The following is a 23,388-nucleotide window of genomic DNA, read 5'->3' as shown; positions in this document are numbered from 1 at the left end:
CTGTTTGTTGAATTTGGCTAGGATTGGCACAAGAGCCTGCTTTTCAGGTATTATTCAACGGGCTTCTTTGATGCTTTTAATCAAAAAAGCAAGCTTTATTCTAAGAATTTAGTTAACATTTGTATAAACACAGGCAGCAAGAATTTTTGTCAATTACAAACCTAAAGACCCCACACAGCTACAATAATCTATGTATAATCCTTGATGAATTCCCCCTTAACTGTTCCAATTCAATAACAAAATCCAAGTAAAACCAGAAACCCCTTTTCAAAGGTGTGGCCCAGCACACGGCACTCTTACTGATATAAGACTTGTTAGTGATACTCTGTACACCTTTTCAAACAGCCAGTTTGCATTCCTTCCAGAAAGCAATTATCTCTTTGAAGTTACCAAGCAGTCTGGAAACAGCTTTTAAAATTAAGATTTTTAAATTGAAGACTTCTTTCAGCCTGTGCAGTTCAAAACCAGTCAAAAACCCAAACGACAGTAAAAACTCTCAGAGCCACAGCCCAGCTCCACCCACACCCAAGACATCACTGAAGACACGTGATAAGACAAAACCTTTCTTAAAGGGACACTCACATGACGCAAGGAAGTGCTGAGGGTTTTGGCCACCGGTGGTATCATGACCGGTGCAGGCTTGGAGGGCCGAAGGGCCTGTTCCTTTGCTGTATTATTCTTTGTTCTGAGCTCCACCCGCATTGTAATTTCAAATGACGTTTTTATACTTGGAGTGGCATGCAACGTTTTGCTGACGGTTTTATAAGACACGATACGAGGATGAAATGTCGAGCGACAACACAGCCCTTCAGAGACTGCCCCTTGACATAGTGAAACACCCCAAGTCGGGCTGAATGCAGTAAATTCTGTGAGATGCTAAGTCCTAATTTCACGGATCATCTCCGCATGGTGTGCAAGGGTTTACGGTTGAACTTTTTGTCTTTCCCTTCCCCCTCTCCAGGAACGACTGGGGACCCCTCGAGAAGAAAGCGGATACGCGGCAATATCACGCAGAACCGAAAAGCATTTTTGATTATGAACCAGGAAAATCTTCAGTACTTGCCCACGAGAAAACGGTACTTTGCCAAGCATGGCCGATCCTTGCCTCTGAATCTCGATGCTTATATCTAATGCCTGTTTCGCTGTCTAACCCAATGCCAAATTTTGAGCTCGCTTCATTATCTGCATGTCTAGAGGGCGAAAGAAATGGCGGAGGGCGGGAGGGGGGTGGTGGAGGTGGGAAATCCTGATTGGCTAAAGTGTCCTCATCTTCAGCCACCTCCATCTATCCGTTAAAGGAACCCCGCCGATTGGTCAGTTTTAGTCATCGGGGCACACATTCAGCCAATCATAAATTGAGATACAAAAGCAAAATACTGTGGATGCTGGAAATCAGAGATAAAAGGCAGAACACACTGCAAATTAAAAAATCCCAGAAGATCAGACAACCTCTGTGGATAGACCTATCCGGTGAAACACTTCTCTTAATTTTCATTGGCTTACAAAGACCACCAATGAACGGGCAACGGCGGTCTCAAAACAGCCAATCAAATGCCTGAAAATGTTCCTGCCAATGGAGTGGCCATTTTGATCTCCCTACTCTTCATTTAAATTACTTAAAAATGACCATTATTATCTCACAAATGTCAAATTCTGAAAGAAGTCTCCCCAAACTTGCCAACAAACCCGTCTTAGGACACCCAATGAGCATTGCGTGCCTGTACAGATCCCTATGGCCTGTAATTTGCCGTTGGGTCATTTCGTGCCAGTCCAGATTGTTCACTCACCTGGGCCGGGAAGGTTTTTGTGTCTCGAGGTGGGGCCAGCAGCTTGGGTACAGGGCACGGCACGCGGTGGGGGGGGGGGTTCTCTCAATAGGTGCCCATCGGCAAAGAATCGACAATCCAAAAACTACCAGTGAGATGTCCGCGATCTTCTGTCTATCGATTTCAGGCAGAAGGAAGATGGCTAAAAATTCCAGCATACCCCAAAAAAAGCGAGGGGCGCGATTCTCCCAGCCCCGCGCCTGCGCCGGCTACCGCGCCACGCCACCCCTATGCCGGCGCGCGATTCTCCGAGGTGCGGAGAATTGGCGCCATTTGCGCCGGTGCGTTTGGCGGGAAGGGTCGGGGGTCTCCGTCCCCAGGGGGGAGGCCTCCGATGGGGTCTGGCCCGCGATCGGGGCCCACCGATCGGCAGGCCGGCCTCTTTCTCTCTTCCCGCCCCCCCCCCCCCCCTCCCCGGGCCTACTTTGTTGCGCGTCCGGCCCCTGAACCCCTGCGCCATGTTGCGTCGGGGCCAGAGCGTTCAGTAAGGCCACCGCGCATGCGCGCTTGGCGCCACCCCCAGTGTGCGCCAGGAAGTGAGGCTGGAGCGGCGTGAACCGCTCCAGCGCCATGCTGCCCCCCTGTGGTGGCCAGAATTGCTACTACCCTCGCCCGTTTCACGCCGTCGTGAAATGCGACGGCGTTCACGACGGCGCGGACACCTGTCCCGCGATCGGAGAATCGCACCCGGGATCCTCACAGGCTGAGCCCCGTGCTGTCGTGGGCGTTAACCTTTAACCTGACGCCCTCATTGCCAGGAACAGATTGCCCGACCTCAAACTGCTGCCGTTGCAACATCACCTGTCTCTCGGCCCGCTAGGTTTCTCCAACCTACGGAGGGTCTCACTCCAATTTGTTCGAGCATCAAACAAAACTGCTGACTGAGAGCCAGAACGTCCCTCTGTATTGATCACTGCCACAGCTTCGCTTTATTGGTCGATTTCTCCCCTTGAGAAAGAAGATGACTGAACTTGCGTCAGATTTTTTTTTAATAAACTCACCAGTAGAAACTCAACATGTCCCAGTTCCAGAATATAGCTCAATCATAATGGTTTCACGCGGAAAATTGATTTTGAACACACTTCGCAAATCAAAAAAGTTAAATGCAAATAAGTTCCACATTTGTCTGATTCATTCCGTTCTAAATTCGACAAGATCTTGTCAATAAGCAGCATTGTTAAAGATCAGATAGATTAAAGAGGGCTCGGGGCTGAATATGAAGCTATGGGAGCCAATACTTGTAAAAATGAAGTGACTATAATTCTGAAACTTTGACTGTCAGAGGGGAGACAGTTTGACTCGTATTATCTTTCCCTGCTCACTGCTTGTGGATGTTGGTGCTGAAAGTGGATTCTGAGGATTTTCTTGAATGCTTTCACTCATAGCCCAGTGACTGAATCAGCAGCTCCTGTTTTGCATGGAATGCATACACACAAAAGAATCTCTTTGTTTCATATTTTGCTTCTTGTCCTGAATGAAAGCGGCACACACATTCTAAAGGCCTCCGGGTGGAAACTCTGTGCAACATAACCCCCTCCGCCCCGTCACAAACACAGGACACAGACACACTGACTCTCACTGGGGTACATAGAACATTACAGCGCAGTACAGGCCCTTCGACCCTCGATGTTGCGCCGACCTGTGAAACCACTCTAAAGCCCATCTACACCATTCCCTTATCGTCCATATGTCTATCCAATGACCATTTGAATGCCCTTAGTGTTGGCGAGTCCACTACTGTTGCAGTCATTCCACGCCCTTACTACTCTCTGAGTAAAGAACCTACCTCTGACATCTGTCTTATATCTATCTCCCCTCAATTTAAAGCTATGTCCCCTCGTGCTAGACATCACCATCCAAGGAAAAAAGCTCTCACTGTCCACCCTGTTTAATTCTCTGATCATCTTGTATGCCTCAATTAAGTCACCTCTTAACCTTCTTCTCTCTAACGAAAACAGCCTCAAGTCCCTCACCCTTCCCTCATAAGATCCTCCCTCCATACCAGGCAACATCCTGGTAAATCTCCTCTGCACCCTTTCCAATGCTTCCACATCCTTCCTATAATGCGGCGACCAGAATTGCACGCAATACTCCAAATGCGGCCGCACCAGAGTTTTTTACAGCTGCAACATGATCTCATAGCTCCGAAACTCAATCCCTCTACCAATAAAAGCTAACACACCGTACGCCTTCTTAAGTATCAGTGTTGGGCCCACAACTGTTCACAATTTATATAGATGATTTGGAGTTCGGGACCAAGGGCAATGTGACCAAGTTTGCAGACGACACTAAGATAAGTGGTAAAGCAAAAAGTGCAGAGGATACTGGAAGTCTGCAGAGGGATTTGGATAGGCTAAGTGAATGGGCTAGGGTCTGGCAGATGGAATACACTGTTGACAAATGTGAGGTTATCCATTTTGGTAGGAATAACAGCAAAAGGAATTATTATTTAAATGATAAAATATTAAAACATGCTGCTGTGCAGAGAGACCTGGGTGTGCTAGTGCATGAGTCGCAAAAAGTTGGTTTTCAGGTGCAACAGGTGATTAAGAAGGCAAATGGAATTTTGTCCTTCATTGCTAGAGGGATGGAGTTTAAGACTAGGGAGGTTCTGCTGCAATTGTATAAGGTGTTAGTGAGGCCACACCTGGAGTATTGTGTTCAGTTTTGGTCTCTTTACTTGAGAAAGGACGTACTGGCACTGGAGGGTGTGCAGAGGAGATTCACTAGGTTAATCCCAGAGCTGAAGGGGTTGGATTACGAGGAGAGGTTGAGTAGACTGGGACTGTACTCGTCGGAATTTAGAAGGATGAGGGGGGATCTTCTAGAAACATATAAGATTATGAAGGGAATAGATAGGATAGATGCGGGCAGGTTGTTTCCACTGGCGGGTGAAAGCAGAACTAGGGGGCATAGCCTCAAAATAAGGGGAAGTAGATTTAGGACTGAGTTTAGGAGGAACGTCTTCACCCAAAGAGTTGTGAATCTATGGAATTCCTTGGCCAGTGAAGCAGTAGAGGCTCCTTCATTAAATGTTTTTAAGATAAAGATAGATAGTTTTTTGAAGAATAAAGGGATTACGGGTTATGGTGTTCGGGCCGGAAAGTGGAGCTGAGTCCACAAAACATCAGCCATGATCTCATTGAATGGTGGAGCAGGCTCGAGGGGCCAGATGGCCTACTCCTGCTCCTAGTTCTTATGTTCTTATGTTCTTAACAACCTTCTCAACCTGGGTGGCAACTTTCAGGGATCTATGTATATGGACACCGACCGAGATCCCTCTGCTCATCCACACTACCAAGAATCTTACCATTAGCCCAGTACTCTGCCTTCCTGTTATTCCTTCCAAAATGAATCACCTCACACTTTTCTGCATTAAACTCCATTTGCCACCTCTCAACCCAGCGCTGCAGCTTATCTATGTCCCTCTGTAACTTGTAACATCCTTCCGCACTGCCCACAACTCCACCGACTTTAGTGTCATCTGCAAATTTACTCACCCATCCTTCTACGCCCTCCTCCAGGTCATTTATAAAAATGACAAACAGCAGTGGCCCCAAAACAGATCCTTGTGGTACACCACTAGTAACTGGACTCCAGTCTGAACACTTCCCATCAACCACCACCCTTTGTCTTCTTCCAGCTAGCCAATTTCTGATCCAAACTGCTAAATCACCCTGAATCCCATGCCTCCGTATTTTCTGCAATAGCCTACCGTTGGGAACCTTATCAAAAGCTTTACTGAAATCCATATACACCACATCAACTGCTTTACCCTCGTCCACCTGTTTGGTGACCTTCTCAAAGAACTCAATAAGGTTTGTGAGGCACGACCTACCCTTCACAAAACCGTGTTGACTATCTCTAATCAAATTATTCCTTTCCAGATGATTATACATCCTATCTCTTCTAACCCTTTCCAAGACTTTGCCCACAACAGAAGTAAGGCTCACTGGTCTATAGTTACCGGGGTTGTCTCTACTCCCCTTCTTGAACAAGGGAATACAATTTGCTATCCTCCAGTCTTCTGGCACTATTCCACAGTCGCTGACACACCCTCCACCAGTTCCACACACACTGACTCTCACTGGGATCCAGTTCCCCACACACTGACTCTCACTGGGATCCAGTTCCACACACACTGACTCTCACTGGGATACAGTTCCACACACACACTGACTCTCACTGGGGTACGGGTTCCACACACACTGACTCTCACTGGGGTACGGGTTCCACACACACTGACTCTCACTGGGATACAGTTCCACACACACTGACTCTCACTGGGGTACAGTTCAACACACACTGACACTTACTGGGGTACAGTTCCACACACACTGACTCTCACTGGGATACAGTTCCACACACACTGACTCTCACTGGGGTACAGTTCCACACACACTGACTCTTACTGGGGTACAGTTCCACACACACTGACTCTCCCTGGGATACAGTTCCACACACACTGACTCTCACTGGGGTACATTTCCACACACCCTGACTCTCACTGGGGTACAGTTCCACACACCCTGACTCTCACTGGGATATGCATTCCACACACCCTGACTCTCACTGGGATATGCATTCCACACACCCTGACTCTCACTGGGATACAGTTCCACAAACACTGACTCTCACTGGGATACAGTTCCACACACACTGACTCTCACTGGGATACAGTTCCACACACACTGACTCTCACTGGGGTACGGGTCCCACACACACTGACTGACTCTCACTGGGGTACAGTTCCACACACACTGACTCTCACTGGGATACAGTTCCACACACACTGACTCTCACTGGGGTACGGGTTCCACACACACTGACTCTCACTGGGATACAGTTCCACACACACTGACTCTCACTGGGGTACAGTTCCACACACCCTGACTCTCACTGGGATTCGCATTCCACACACCCTGACTCTCTCTGGGATACAGTTCCACACACACTGACTCTCACTGGGATACAGTTCCACACACACTGACTCTCACTGGGGTACGGGTTCCACACACACTGACTCTCACTGGGGTACGGGTCCCACACACACTGACTCTCACTGGGGTACGGGTCCCACACACACTGACTCTCACTGGGATACAGTTCCACACACACTGACCCTCACTGGGGTACCGTTCCACACACACTGACCCTCACTGGAGTACAGTTCCACACACACTGACCCTCACTGGGGTACGGGTTTCCCACACACTGACTCTTACTGGGATACAGTTCCACACACACAGACTCTCACTGGGATACAGTTCCACACACACACTGACTCTCACTGGGGTACGGGTTCCACACACACTGACTCTCACTGGGGTACGGGTTCCACACACACTGACTCTCACTGGGATACAGTTCCACACACACTGACTCTCACTGGGGTACAGTTCAACACACACTGACACTTACTGGGGTACAGTTCCACACACACTGACTCTCACTGGGATACAGTTCCACACACACTGACTCTCACTGGGGTACAGTTCCACACACACTGACTCTTACTGGGGTACAGTTCCACACACACTGACTCTCACTGGGATACAGTTCCACACACACAGACTCTCACTGGGATACAGTTCCACACACACTGACTCTCACTGGGGTACGGGTCCCACACACACTGACTCTCACTGGGATACGGGATCCACACACACTGACTGTCACTGGGGTACGGGTTCCACACACACTGACTCTCCCTGGGATACAGTTCCACACACACTGACTCTCACTGGGGTACATTTCCACACACCCTGACTCTCACTGGGGTACAGTTCCACACACCCTGACTCTCACTGGGATATGCATTCCACACACCCTGACTCTCACTGGGATACAGTTCCACACACACTGACTCTCACTGGGATACAGTTCCACACACACTGACTCTCACTGGGATACAGTTCCACACACACTGACTCTCACTGGGGTACGGGTCCCACACACACTGACTCTCACTGGGGTACGGGTCCCACACACACTGACTGACTCTCACTGGGGTACAGTTCCACACACACTGACTCTCACTGGGATACAGTTCCACACACACTGACTCTCACTGGGGTACGGGTTCCACACACACTGACTCTCACTGTGATACAGTTCCACACACACTGACTCTCACTGGGGTACAGTTCCACACACCCTGACTCTCACTGGGATTCGCATTCCACACACCCTGACTCTCTCTGGGATACAGTTCCACACACACTGACTCTCACTGGGATACAGTTCCACACACACTGACTCTCACTGGGGTACGGGTTCCACACACACTGACTCTCACTGGGGTACGTGTCCCACACACACTGACTCTCACTGGGGTACGGGTCCCACACACACTGACTCTCACTGGGATACAGTTCCACACACACTGACCCTCACTGGGGTACCGTTCCACACACACTGACCCTCACTGGAGTACAGTTCCACACACACTGACCCTCACTGGGGTACGGGTTTCCCACACACTGACTCTTACTGGGATACAGTTCCACACACACTGACTCTCACTGGGGTACGGGTCCCACACACACTGACTCTCACTGGGGTACGGGTCCCACACACACTGACTCTCACTGGGGTATGGGTCCCACACACACTGACTCTCACTGGGGTACAGTTCCACACACACTGACTCTCACTGGGATACAGTTCCACACACACTGACTCTCACTGGGGTACGGGTTCCACACACACTGACTCTCACTGGGGTACGGGTCCCACACACACTGGCTCTCACTGGGGTACGGGTCCCACACACACTGACTCTCACTGGGATACAGTTCCACACACACTGACCCTCACTGGGGTACCGTTCCACACACACTGACCCTCACTGGGGTACAGTTCCACACACACTGACCCTCACTGGGGTACGCATTTCCCACACACTGACTCTTACTGGGATACCGTTCCACACACACAGACCCTCACTGGGATACAGTTCCACACACACTGACTCTCCCTGGGATACAGTTCCACACACACTGACTCTCACTGGGATCAGTTCCACACACACTGACTCTCACTGGGGTACAGTTCCACACACACTGACTCTCACTGGGATACTGTTCCACACACTGACTCTCACTGCGGTACGGGGTCTACACACACTGACTCTCACTGGGGTATGGGTTCCACACACACTGACTCTCACTGGGATACAGTTCCACACACTGACTCTCACTGGGGTACAGTTCCACACACACTGACTCTCACTGGGGTACGGGTTCCACACACACTGACTCTCACTGGGGTACGGGTCCCACACACACTGACTCTCACTGGGGTACGGGGTCTACACACACTGACTCTCACTGGGGTACGGGTTCCACACACACTGATTCTCACTGGGATACAGTTCCACACACACTGACCCTCACTGGGATACAGTTCCACACACACTGACCCTCACTGGGGTACAGTTCCACACACACTGACCCTCACTGGGGTACAGCTCCACACACACTGACCCTCACTGGGGTACGGGTCCCCACACACTGACTCTCACTGGGATACAGTTCCACACACACAGACCCTCACTTGGATACAGTTCCACACACACAGACCCTCACTGGGATACAGTTCCACACACACTGACTCTCCCTGGGATACAGTTCCACACACACTGACTCTCACTGGGATACAGTTCCACACACACAGACCCTCACTGGGATACAGTTCCCCACACACTGATTCTCACTGGGATACAGTTGCACACTCACTGACTCTCACTGGGATACAGTTCCACACACACAGACCCTCACTGGGATACAGTTCCACACTCACTGACTCTCACTGGGATACAGTTCCACACACACTGACTTTCACTGGGATACAGTCCCACACACACTGACTCTCACTGGGATACAGTTCCACACACACTGACTCTCACTGGGATACAGTTCCACACACACTGACTCTCGCTGGGATACAGTTCCACACACACTGACTCTCACTGGGATACAGTTCCACACACACAGACCCTCACTGGGATACAGTTCCCCACACACTGATTCTCACTGGGATACAGTTCCACACTCACTGACTCTCACTGAGATACAGTTCCACACACACAGACCCTCACTTATACAGTTCCACACTCACTGACTCTCACTGGGATGCAGTTCCACACACACTGACTTTCACTGGGATACAGTCCCACACACACTGACTCTCACTGGGATACAGTTCCACACACACTGACTCTCACTGGGATACAGTTCCACACACACTGACTCTCACTGGGATACAGTTCCTCACACACTGACTCTCACTGGGATACAGTTCCACACACACTGACTCTCACTGGGGTACAGTTCCACACACACTGACTCTCACTGGGATACAGTTCCACACACACTCACTCTCACTGGGATACAGTTCCTCACACACTGACTCTCACTGGGATACAGTTCCACACACACTGACTCTCACTGGGATACAGTTCCCCACACACTGACTCTCACTGGGATACAGTTCCACAAACACTGACTCTCACTGGGATACAGTTCCACACACACTGACTCTCACTGGGATACAGTTCCACACACACTGACTCTCACTGGGGTACGGGTCCCACACACACTGACTGACTCTCACTGGGGTACAGTTCCACACACACTGACTCTCACTGGGATACAGTTCCACACACACTGACTCTCACTGGGGTACGGGTTCCACACACACTGACTCTCACTGGGATACAGTTCCACACACACTGACTCTCACTGGGGTACAGTTCCACACACCCTGACTCTCACTGGGATTCGCATTCCACACACCCTGACTCTCTCTGGGATACAGTTCCACACACACTGACTCTCACTGGGATACAGTTCCACACACACTGACTCTCACTGGGGTACGGGTTCCACACACACTGACTCTCACTGGGGTACGGGTCCCACACACACTGACTCTCACTGGGGTACGGGTCCCACACACACTGACTCTCACTGGGATACAGTTCCACACACACTGACCCTCACTGGGGTACCGTTCCACACACACTGACCCTCACTGGAGTACAGTTCCACACACACTGACCCTCACTGGGGTACGGGTTTCCCACACACTGACTCTTACTGGGATACAGTTCCACACACACAGACTCTCACTGGGATACAGTTCCACACACACACTGACTCTCACTGGGGTACGGGTTCCACACACACTGACTCTCACTGGGGTACGGGTTCCACACACACTGACTCTCACTGGGATACAGTTCCACACACACTGACTCTCACTGGGGTACAGTTCAACACACACTGACACTTACTGGGGTACAGTTCCACACACACTGACTCTCACTGGGATACAGTTCCACACACACTGACTCTCACTGGGGTACAGTTCCACACACACTGACTCTTACTGGGGTACAGTTCCACACACACTGACTCTCACTGGGATACAGTTCCACACACACAGACTCTCACTGGGATACAGTTCCACACACACTGACTCTCACTGGGGTACGGGTCCCACACACACTGACTCTCACTGGGATACGGGATCCACACACACTGACTGTCACTGGGGTACGGGTTCCACACACACTGACTCTCCCTGGGATACAGTTCCACACACACTGACTCTCACTGGGGTACATTTCCACACACCCTGACTCTCACTGGGGTACAGTTCCACACACCCTGACTCTCACTGGGATATGCATTCCACACACCCTGACTCTCACTGGGATACAGTTCCACACACACTGACTCTCACTGGGATACAGTTCCACACACACTGACTCTCACTGGGATACAGTTCCACACACACTGACTCTCACTGGGGTACGGGTCCCACACACACTGACTCTCACTGGGGTACGGGTCCCACACACACTGACTGACTCTCACTGGGGTACAGTTCCACACACACTGACTCTCACTGGGATACAGTTCCACACACACTGACTCTCACTGGGGTACGGGTTCCACACACACTGACTCTCACTGTGATACAGTTCCACACACACTGACTCTCACTGGGGTACAGTTCCACACACCCTGACTCTCACTGGGATTCGCATTCCACACACCCTGACTCTCTCTGGGATACAGTTCCACACACACTGACTCTCACTGGGATACAGTTCCACACACACTGACTCTCACTGGGGTACGGGTTCCACACACACTGACTCTCACTGGGGTACGTGTCCCACACACACTGACTCTCACTGGGGTACGGGTCCCACACACACTGACTCTCACTGGGATACAGTTCCACACACACTGACCCTCACTGGGGTACCGTTCCACACACACTGACCCTCACTGGAGTACAGTTCCACACACACTGACCCTCACTGGGGTACGGGTTTCCCACACACTGACTCTTACTGGGATACAGTTCCACACACACTGACTCTCACTGGGGTACGGGTCCCACACACACTGACTCTCACTGGGGTACGGGTCCCACACACACTGACTCTCACTGGGGTATGGGTCCCACACACACTGACTCTCACTGGGGTACAGTTCCACACACACTGACTCTCACTGGGATACAGTTCCACACACACTGACTCTCACTGGGGTACGGGTTCCACACACACTGACTCTCACTGGGGTACGGGTCCCACACACACTGGCTCTCACTGGGGTACGGGTCCCACACACACTGACTCTCACTGGGATACAGTTCCACACACACTGACCCTCACTGGGGTACCGTTCCACACACACTGACCCTCACTGGGGTACAGTTCCACACACACTGACCCTCACTGGGGTACGCATTTCCCACACACTGACTCTTACTGGGATACCGTTCCACACACACAGACCCTCACTGGGATACAGTTCCACACACACTGACTCTCCCTGGGATACAGTTCCACACACACTGACTCTCACTGGGATCAGTTCCACACACACTGACTCTCACTGGGGTACAGTTCCACACACACTGACTCTCACTGGGATACTGTTCCACACACTGACTCTCACTGCGGTACGGGGTCTACACACACTGACTCTCACTGGGGTATGGGTTCCACACACACTGACTCTCACTGGGATACAGTTCCACACACTGACTCTCACTGGGGTACAGTTCCACACACACTGACTCTCACTGGGGTACGGGTTCCACACACACTGACTCTCACTGGGGTACGGGTCCCACACACACTGACTCTCACTGGGGTACGGGGTCTACACACACTGACTCTCACTGGGGTACGGGTTCCACACACACTGATTCTCACTGGGATACAGTTCCACACACACTGACCCTCACTGGGATACAGTTCCACACACACTGACCCTCACTGGGGTACAGTTCCACACACACTGACCCTCACTGGGGTACAGCTCCACACACACTGACCCTCACTGGGGTACGGGTCCCCACACACTGACTCTCACTGGGATACAGTTCCACACACACAGACCCTCACTTGGATACAGTTCCACACACACAGACCCTCACTGGGATACAGTTCCACACACACTGACTCTCCCTGGGATACAGTTCCACACACACTGACTCTCACTGGGATACAGTTCCACACACACTGACTCTCACTGGGATACAGTTCCACACACACAGACCCTCACTGGGATACAGTTCCCCACACACTGATTCTCACTGGGATACAGTTGCACACTCACTGACTCTCACTGGGATACAGTTCCACACACACAGACCCTCACTGGGATACAGTTCCACACTCACTGACTCTCACTGGGATACAGTTCCACACACACTGACTTTCACTGGGATACAGTCCCACACACACTGACTCTCACTGGGATACAGTTCCACACACACTGACTCTCACTGGGATACAGTTCCACACACACTGACTCTCGCTGGGATACAGTTCCACACACACTGACTCTCACTGGGATACAGTTCCACACACACAGACCCTCACTGGGATACAGTTCCCCACACACTGATTCTCACTGGGATACAGTTCCACACTCACTGACTCTCACTGAGATACAGTTCCACACACACAGACCCTCACTTATACAGTTCCACACTCACTGACTCTCACTGGGATGCAGTTCCACACACACTGACTTTCACTGGGATACAGTCCCACACACACTGACTCTCACTGGGATACAGTTCCACACACACTGACTCTCACTGGGATACAGTTCCACACACACTGACTCTCACTGGGATACAGTTCCTCACACACTGACTCTCACTGGGATACAGTTCCACACACACTGACTCTCACTGGGGTACAGTTCCACACACACTGACTCTCACTGGGATACAGTTCCACACACACTCACTCTCACTGGGATACAGTTCCTCACACACTGACTCTCACTGGGATACAGTTCCACACACACTGACTCTCACTGGGATACAGTTCCCCACACACTGACTCTCACTGGGATACAGTTCCACACACACTGACTCTCACTGGGATACAGTTCCACACACATTCACTCTCACTGGGATACAGTTCCTCACACACTTACTCTCACTGGGATACAGTTCCACACACACTGACTCTCACTGGGATACAGTTCCACACACACTCACTCTCACTGGGATACAGTTCCTCACACACTGACTCTCACTGTGATACAGTTCCTCACACACTGACTCTCACTGGGATACAGTTCCACACACACTGACTCTCACTGGGATAACGTTCCCCACACACTGACTCTCACTGGGATAACGTTCCCCACACACTGACTCTCACTGGGATACAGTTCCACACACACTGACTCTCACTCGGGTACAGTTCCACACACACTGACTCTCACTGGGATACAGTTCCACACACACTGACTCTCACTGGGGTACGGGGTCTACACACACTGACTCTCACTGGGATAACGTTCCCCACACACTGACTCTCACTGGGATACAGTTCCCCACACACTGACTCTCACTGGGATACAGTTCCACACACACTGACTCTCACTGGGATACAGTTCCTCACACACTGACTCTCTCTGGGATACAGTTCCCCACACACTGACTCTCAATGGGATACAGTTCCTCACACACTGACTCTCACTGGGATACAGTTCCTCACACACTGACTCTCCCTGGGATACAGTTCCACACACACTGACTCTCACTGGGGTACATTTCCACACACCCTGACTCTCACTGGGGTACAGTTCCACACACCCTGACTCTCACTGGGATATGCATTCCACACACCCTGACTCTCACTGGGATATGCATTCCACACACCCTGACTCTCACTGGGATACAGTTCCACAAACACTGACTCTCACTGGGATACAGTTCCACACACACTGACTCTCACTGGGATACAGTTCCACACACACTGACTCTCACTGGGGTACGGGTCCCACACACACTGACTGACTCTCACTGGGGTACAGTTCCACACACACTGACTCTCACTGGGATACAGTTCCACACACACTGACTCTCACTGGGGTACGGGTTCCACACACACTGACTCTCACTGGGATACAGTTCCACACACACTGACTCTCACTGGGGTACAGTTCCACACACCCTGACTCTCACTGGGATTCGCATTCCACACACCCTGACTCTCTCTGGGATACAGTTCCACACACACTGACTCTCACTGGGATACAGTTCCACACACACTGACTCTCACTGGGGTACGGGTTCCACACACACTGACTCTCACTGGGGTACGGGTCCCACACACACTGACTCTCACTGGGGTACGGGTCCCACACACACTGACTCTCACTGGGATACAGTTCCACACACACTGACCCTCACTGGGGTACCGTTCCACACACACTGACCCTCACTGGAGTACAGTTCCACACACACTGACCCTCACTGGGGTACGGGTTTCCCACACACTGACTCTTACTGGGATACAGTTCCACACACACAGACTCTCACTGGGATACAGTTCCACACACACACTGACTCTCACTGGGGTACGGGTTCCACACACACTGACTCTCACTGGGGTACGGGTTCCACACACACTGACTCTCACTGGGATACAGTTCCACACACACTGACTCTCACTGGGGTACAGTTCAACACACACTGACACTTACTGGGGTACAGTTCCACACACACTGACTCTCACTGGGATACAGTTCCACACACACTGACTCTCACTGGGGTACAGTTCCACACACACTGACTCTTACTGGGGTACAGTTCCACACACACGGACTCTCACTGGGATACAGTTCCACACACACAGACTCTCACTGGGATACAGTTCCACACACACTGACTCTCACTGGGGTACGGGTCCCACACACACTGACTCTCACTGGGATACGGGATCCACACACACTGACTGTCACTGGGGTACGGGTTCCACACACACTGACTCTCCCTGGGATACAGTTCCACACACACTGACTCTCACTGGGGTACATTTCCACACACCCTGACTCTCACTGGGGTACAGTTCCACACACCCTGACTCTCACTGGGATATGCATTCCACACACCCTGACTCTCACTGGGATACAGTTCCACACACACTGACTCTCACTGGGATACAGTTCCACACACACTGACTCTCACTGGGATACAGTTCCACACACACTGACTCTCACTGGGGTACGGGTCCCACACACACTGACTCTCACTGGGGTACGGGTCCCACACACACTGACTGACTCTCACTGGGGTACAGTTCCACACACACTGACTCTCACTGGGATACAGTTCCACACACACTGACTCTCACTGGGGTACGGGTTCCACACACACTGACTCTCACTGTGATACAGTTCCACACACACTGACTCTCACTGGGGTACAGTTCCACACACCCTGACTCTCACTGGGATTCGCATTCCACACACCCTGACTCTCTCTGGGATACAATTCCACACACACTGACTCTCACTGGGATACAGTTCCACACACACTGACTCTCACTGGGGTACGGGTTCCACACACACTGACTCTCACTGGGGTACGTGTCCCACACACACTGACTCTCACTGGGGTACGGGTCCCACACACACTGACTCTCACTGGGATACAGTTCCACACACACTGACCCTCACTGGGGTACCGTTCCACACACACTGACCCTCACTGGAGTACAGTTCCACACACACTGACCCTCACTGGGGTACGGGTTTCCCACACACTGACTCTTACTGGGATACAGTTCCACACACACTGACTCTCACTGGGGTACGGGTCCCACACACACTGACTCTCACTGGGGTATGGGTCCCACACACACTGACTCTCACTGGGGTACAGTTCCACACACACTGACTCTCACTGGGATACAGTTCCACACACACTGACTCTCACTGGGGTACGGGTTCCACACACACTGACTCTCACTGGGGTACGGGTCCCACACACACTGGCTCTCACTGGGGTACGGGTCCCACACACACTGACTCTCACTGGGATACAGTTCCACACACACTGACCCTCACTGGGGTACCGTTCCACACACACTGACCCTCACTGGGGTACAGTTCCACACACACTGACCCTCACTGGGGTACGTATTTCCCACACACTGACTCTTACTGGGATACCGTTCCACACACACAGACCCTCACTGGGATACAGTTCCACACACACTGACTCTTCCTGGGATACAGTTCCACACACACTGACTCTCACTGGGATCAGTTCCACACACACTGACTCTCACTGGGGTACAGTTCCACACACACTGACTCTCACTGGGATACTGTTCAACACACTGACTCTCACTGCGGTACGGGGTCTACACACACTGACTCTCACTGGGGTATGGGTTCCACACACACTGACTCTCACTGGGATACAGTTCCACACACACTGACTCTCACTGGGGTACAGTTCCACACACACTGACTCTCACTGGGGTACGGGTTCCACACACACTGACTCTCACTGGGGTACGGGTCCCACACACACTGACTCTCACTGGGGTACGGGGTCTACACACACTGACTCTCACTGGGGTACGGGTTCCACACACACTGACTCTCACTGGGATACAGTTCCACACACACTGACCCTCACTGGGGTACCGTTCCACACACACTGACCCTCACTGGAGTACAGTTCCACACACACTGACCCTCACTGGGGTACGGGTTTCCCACACACTGACTCTTACTGGGATACAGTTCCACACACACTGACTCTCACTGGGGTACGGGTCCCACACACACTGACTCTCACTGGGGTACGGGTCCCACACACACTGACTCTCACTGGGGTATGGGTCCCACACACACTGACTCTCACTGGGGTACAGTTCCACACACACTGACTCTCACTGGGATACAGTTCCACACACACTGACTCTCACTGGGGTACGGGTTCCACACACACTGACTCTCACTGGGGTACGGGTCCCACACACACTGGCTCTCACTGGGGTACGGGTCCCACACACACTGACTCTCACTGGGATACAGTTCCACACACACTGACCCTCACTGGGGTACCGTTCCACACACACTGACCCTCACTGGGGTACAGTTCCACACACACTGACCCTCACTGGGGTACGCATTTCCCACACACTGACTCTTACTGGGATACCGTTCCACACACACAGACCCTCACTGGGATACAGTTCCACACACACTGACTCTCCCTGGGATACAGTTCCACACACACTGACTCTCACTGGGATCAGTTCCACACACACTGACTCTCACTGGGGTACAGTTCCACACACACTGACTCTCACTGGGATACTGTTCCACACACTGACTCTCACTGCGGTACGGGGTCTACACACACTGACTCTCACTGGGGTATGGGTTCCACACACACTGACTCTCACTGGGATACAGTTCCACACACACTGACTCTCACTGGGGTACAGTTCCACACACACTGACTCTCACTGGGGTACGGGTTCCACACACACTGACTCTCACTGGGGTACGGGTCCCACACACACTGACTCTCACTGGGGTACGGGGTCTACACACACTGACTCTCACTGGGGTACGGGTTCCACACACACTGATTCTCACTGGGATACAGTTCCACACACACTGACCCTCACTGGGATACAGTTCCACACACACTGACCCTCACTGGGGTACAGTTCCACACACACTGACCCTCACTGGGGTACAGCTCCACACACACTGACCCTCACTGGGGTACGGGTCCCCACACACTGACTCTCACTGGGATACAGTTCCACACACACAGACCCTCACTTGGATACAGTTCCACACACACAGACCCTCACTGGGATACAGTTCCACACACACTGACTCTCCCTGGGATACAGTTCCACACACACTGACTCTCACTGGGATACAGTTCCACACACACTGACTCTCACTGGGATACAGTTCCACACACACAGACCCTCACTGGGATACAGTTCCCCACACACTGATTCTCACTGGGATACAGTTGCACACTCACTGACTCTCACTGGGATACAGTTCCACACACACAGACCCTCACTGGGATACAGTTCCACACTCACTGACTCTCACTGGGATACAGTTCCACACACACTGACTTTCACTGGGATACAGTCCCACACACACTGACTCTCACTGGGATACAGTTCCACACACACTGACTCTCACTGGGATACAGTTCCACACACACTGACTCTCGCTGGGATACAGTTCCACACACACTGACTCTCACTGGGATACAGTTCCACACACACAGACCCTCACTGGGATACAGTTCCCCACACACTGATTCTCACTGGGATACAGTTCCACACTCACTGACTCTCACTGAGATACAGTTCCACACACACAGACCCTCACTTATACAGTTCCACACTCACTGACTCTCACTGGGATGCAGTTGCACACACACTGACTTTCACTGGGATACAGTCCCACACACACTGACTCTCACTGGGATACAGTTCCACACACACTGACTCTCACTGGGATACAGTTCCTCACACACTGACTCTCACTGGGATACAGTTCCACACACACTGACTCTCACTGGGGTACAGTTCCACACACACTGACTCTCACTGGGATACAGTTCCACACACACTCACTCTCACTGGGATACAGTTCCTCACACACTGACTCTCACTGGGATACAGTTCCACACACACTGACTCTCACTGGGATACAGTTCCCCACACACTGACTCTCACTGGGATACAGTTCCACACACACTGACTCTCACTGGGATACAGTTCCACACACATTCACTCTCACTGGGATACAGTTCCTCACACACTTACTCTCACTGGGATACAGTTCCACACACACTGACTCTCACTGGGATACAGTTCCACACACACTCACTCTCACTGGGATACAGTTCCTCACACACTGACTCTCACTGGGATACAGTTCCTCACACACTGACTCTCACTGGGATACAGTTCCACACACACTGACTCTCACTGGGATAACGTTCCCCACACACTGACTCTCACTGGGATAACGTTCCCCACACACTGACTCTCACTGGGATACAGTTCCACACACACTGACTCTCACTCGGGTACAGTTCCACACACACTGACTCTCACTGGGATACAGTTCCACACACACTGACTCTCACTGGGGTACGGGGTCTACACACACTGACTCTCACTGGGATAACGTTCCCCACACACTGACTCTCACTGGGATACAGTTCCCCACACACTGACTCTCACTGGGATACAGTTCCACACACACTGACTCTCACTGGGATACAGTTCCTCACACACTGACTCTCTCTGGGATACAGTTCCTCACACACTGACTCTCACTGGGATACAGTTCCACACACACTGACTCTCACTGGGATACAGTTCCACACACACTGACTCTCACTGGGGTACAGTTCCACACACACTGACTCTCACTGGGATACAGTTCCTCACACACTGACTCTCAATGGGATACAGTTCCACACACACTGACCCTCACTGGGGTACAGTTCCTCACACACTGACTCTCACTGGGATACAGTTCCACACACACTGACCCTCACTGGGATACAGTCCCACGCACACTGACTCTCACTGGGATACAGTTCCACACACACTGACTCTCACTGGGATACAGTTCCACACACACTGGCTCTCACTGGGATACAGTTCCACACACACTGACCCTCACTGGGATACAGTTCCACACACACTGACTCTCACTGGGATACAGTTCCACACACACTGACTCTCACTGGGATACAGTTCCACACACACTGACCCTCACTGGTGTGCAGACGTCCACCGTTTGCCTTCAACAGAAGCAGAATTTATTGATACATTGTCTACATACCACTCTCTCCAAAAGGCCTCTGCCTTGCCGCTCCTCACCATGCATGTTTCTGCATGCGGCCTTGCCTTGTTGCTCTTTGGGGTCAGTCCCGTTTGGTGTTGGAACCTTGAAACACAAGTGCATGATGGCGGAGGCACAGCGACGCCACCTTTATTTCACTGACCTTTTTGCATCAGAAGACAGACGAGTACATCGATGGGGACCCAGCGAAGGTTTTCACACCCAATAACACCATGGGGTACAGAAACGAGCAGGCGCACAATGATGACCATTCGAATCGTCACGAGGACCAGGCAGCAAGAGATGTAAGTGGAGCCTGCGAATGCGCGACCTTTGGGTGCACTTGAAGCTTTTACGTTTTATTAAACTGCTTCATCATTCTCCCACGATCCACGTTGTTTACGTCCCTGTTGCCCTGTGACTCGTGCCCTGAGTATAAGATCGTTTGAACGTCGCTTTTTAGTGGGTGAGTAAGGCAGTTTAATGTGGCCCTCGTTAGGTTTGACGGGCATGAACTGCCTCAATTTAGTGGTCTCCTTCGCGGTGAGGCGCTTCTCCGCGTCCGCCTCGCTGACAGTTTAGCTGCCACAACTTGAGGACATTGTAAGAGGATCTTTGTGAGATTCACTGGCTGTTATGGATAGAGAATCCAGGCGTGCTCTTCGACCCACTCTCAGAAACTACAGTGGCGCCTTGGTGATGTTTCTCTTCCGCCGTGCATTCCCAGTCCTTGCCCAAGCAGGAGAACCTTCTGCATGAAACCATTTTAATGCGATTAAACGTCCCGGGGGGTCTGGCAAAGAGGGTTTGGAGCGATGGCCGAATGAGTGTTGGGCGAGGCTGGGTTTTGTCAACGGGGTGGGTGAAGGGTTCATGGTCGGGGGGAGGGTGAAGGGTTTAGGGTCTGGGACAGTGTTTAGGGTCGGGGAGGGTGAAGGGTTTAGGGTCGGGGAGGGTGAAGGGTTTAGGGTCGGGGAGGGTGAAGGGTTTAGGGTCGGGGAGGGTGAAGGGTTTAGGGTCGGGGAGGGTGAAGGGTTTAGGGTCGGGGAGGGTGAAGGGTTTAGGGTCTTGGAGGGTGAAGGGTTTAGGGTCTGGGAGGGTGAAGGGTGAAGGGTCTGGGGAGGGTGAAGGGTCTGGGGAGGGTGAAGGGTCTGGGGAGGGTGAAGGGTCTGGGGAGGGTGACGGGTTCAGGGTCTGGGGAGGGTGACGGGTTCAGGGTCTGGTGAGGGTGACGGGTTCAGGGTCTGGGGAGGGTGAAGGGTTTAGGGTCGGGGAGGGTGAAGGGTTTAGGGTCGGGGAGGGTTTAGGGTCGGGGAGGGTGAAGGGTTTAGGGTGGGGGAGGGTGAAGGGTGAAGGGTGGGGGAGGGTGAAGGGTGAAGGGTCGGGGGAGGGTGAAGGGTGAAGGGTCGGGGGAGGGTGAACGGTTTAGGGTCGGGAAGGGTGAAGGGTTGGGGGAGGGTGAACGGTTTAGGGTCGGGGGGAGGGTGAAGGGTTTAGGGTCGGGGTGGGTGAAGGGTTCAGGGTCTGGGGAGGGTGAAGGGTTTAGGGTCTGGGGAGGGTGAAGGGTGAAGGGTCGGGGAGGGTGAACGGTTTAGGGTCGGGGGAGGGTGAAGGGTTTAGGGTCGGGGGAGGGTGAAGGGTTTAGGGTCGGGGAGGGTGAAGGGTCGGGGGAGGGTGAACTGTTTAGGGGGAGGGTGAAGGGTTTAGGGTCGGGAAGGGTCGGGGGAGGGTGAACAGTTTCGGGTCGGGGGAGGGTGAAGGGTTTTGGGTCGGGGGAGGGTGAAGGGTTTAGGTCTGGGGGAGGGTTAAGGGTTTAGGGTCGGGGAGGGTGAAGGGTGAAGGGCCGGGTGAGGGTGAACGGTTTAGGGTCGGGGGGAGGGTGAAGGGTTTAGGGGAGGGTGAAGGGTTTAGGGTCGGGGAGGGTGAAGGGTTTAGGGTCGGGGGAGGGTGAAGGGTTTAGGGTCGGGGAGGGTGAAGGGTTTAGGGTCTGGGGGAGGGGGAAGGGTTTAGGGTCGGGGAGGGGGAAGGGTTTAGGGTCAGGGGAGGGGGAAGGGTTTAGGGTCTTGGGGAGGGTGAAGGGTTTAGGGTCGGGGGAGGGTTTAGGGTTCAGGATCTGCGGGAGGGTGAAGGGTTTAGGGTCTGGGGAGGGTGAAGGGGCGGGGGGTGGGTGAAGGGTTTAGGGTCTGGGGAGGGTGAAGGGTTTAGGGTCGGGGAGGGTGAAGGGTTTAGGGTCGGGGGGAGGGTGAAGGGTTTAGGGTCGGGGAGGGTGAAGGGTTCAGGGTCGGGGGGAGGGTGAAGGGTTTAGGGTCGGGGAGGGTGAAGTGTTTAGGGTCGGGGGGTGAAGGGTTTAGGGTCGGGGAGGG

At 52.3% G+C, this 23,388-nt stretch overlaps 1 protein-coding gene across 1 annotated transcript in view; it reads left to right on the top strand.

The window, feature by feature from the left end:
- The window catches only part of LOC140403686 (sorbin and SH3 domain-containing protein 1-like), a 186,776-nt gene that overhangs the window by 78,851 nt on the left and 84,537 nt on the right, over positions 1-23,388 (top strand). The window contains 2 exon segments of the mRNA XM_072491857.1: positions 962-1,076; positions 21,202-21,330. Coding sequence (XP_072347958.1) covers positions 962-1,076; positions 21,202-21,330 — 244 coding nt within the window.

The sequence above is a fragment of the Scyliorhinus torazame genome, chromosome 28 (assembly GCF_047496885.1).
Source record: "Scyliorhinus torazame isolate Kashiwa2021f chromosome 28, sScyTor2.1, whole genome shotgun sequence".
NCBI classification, from domain to species: domain Eukaryota; kingdom Metazoa; phylum Chordata; class Chondrichthyes; order Carcharhiniformes; family Scyliorhinidae; genus Scyliorhinus; species Scyliorhinus torazame.
This window is presented reverse-complemented; position numbering and strand designations above follow the sequence as displayed.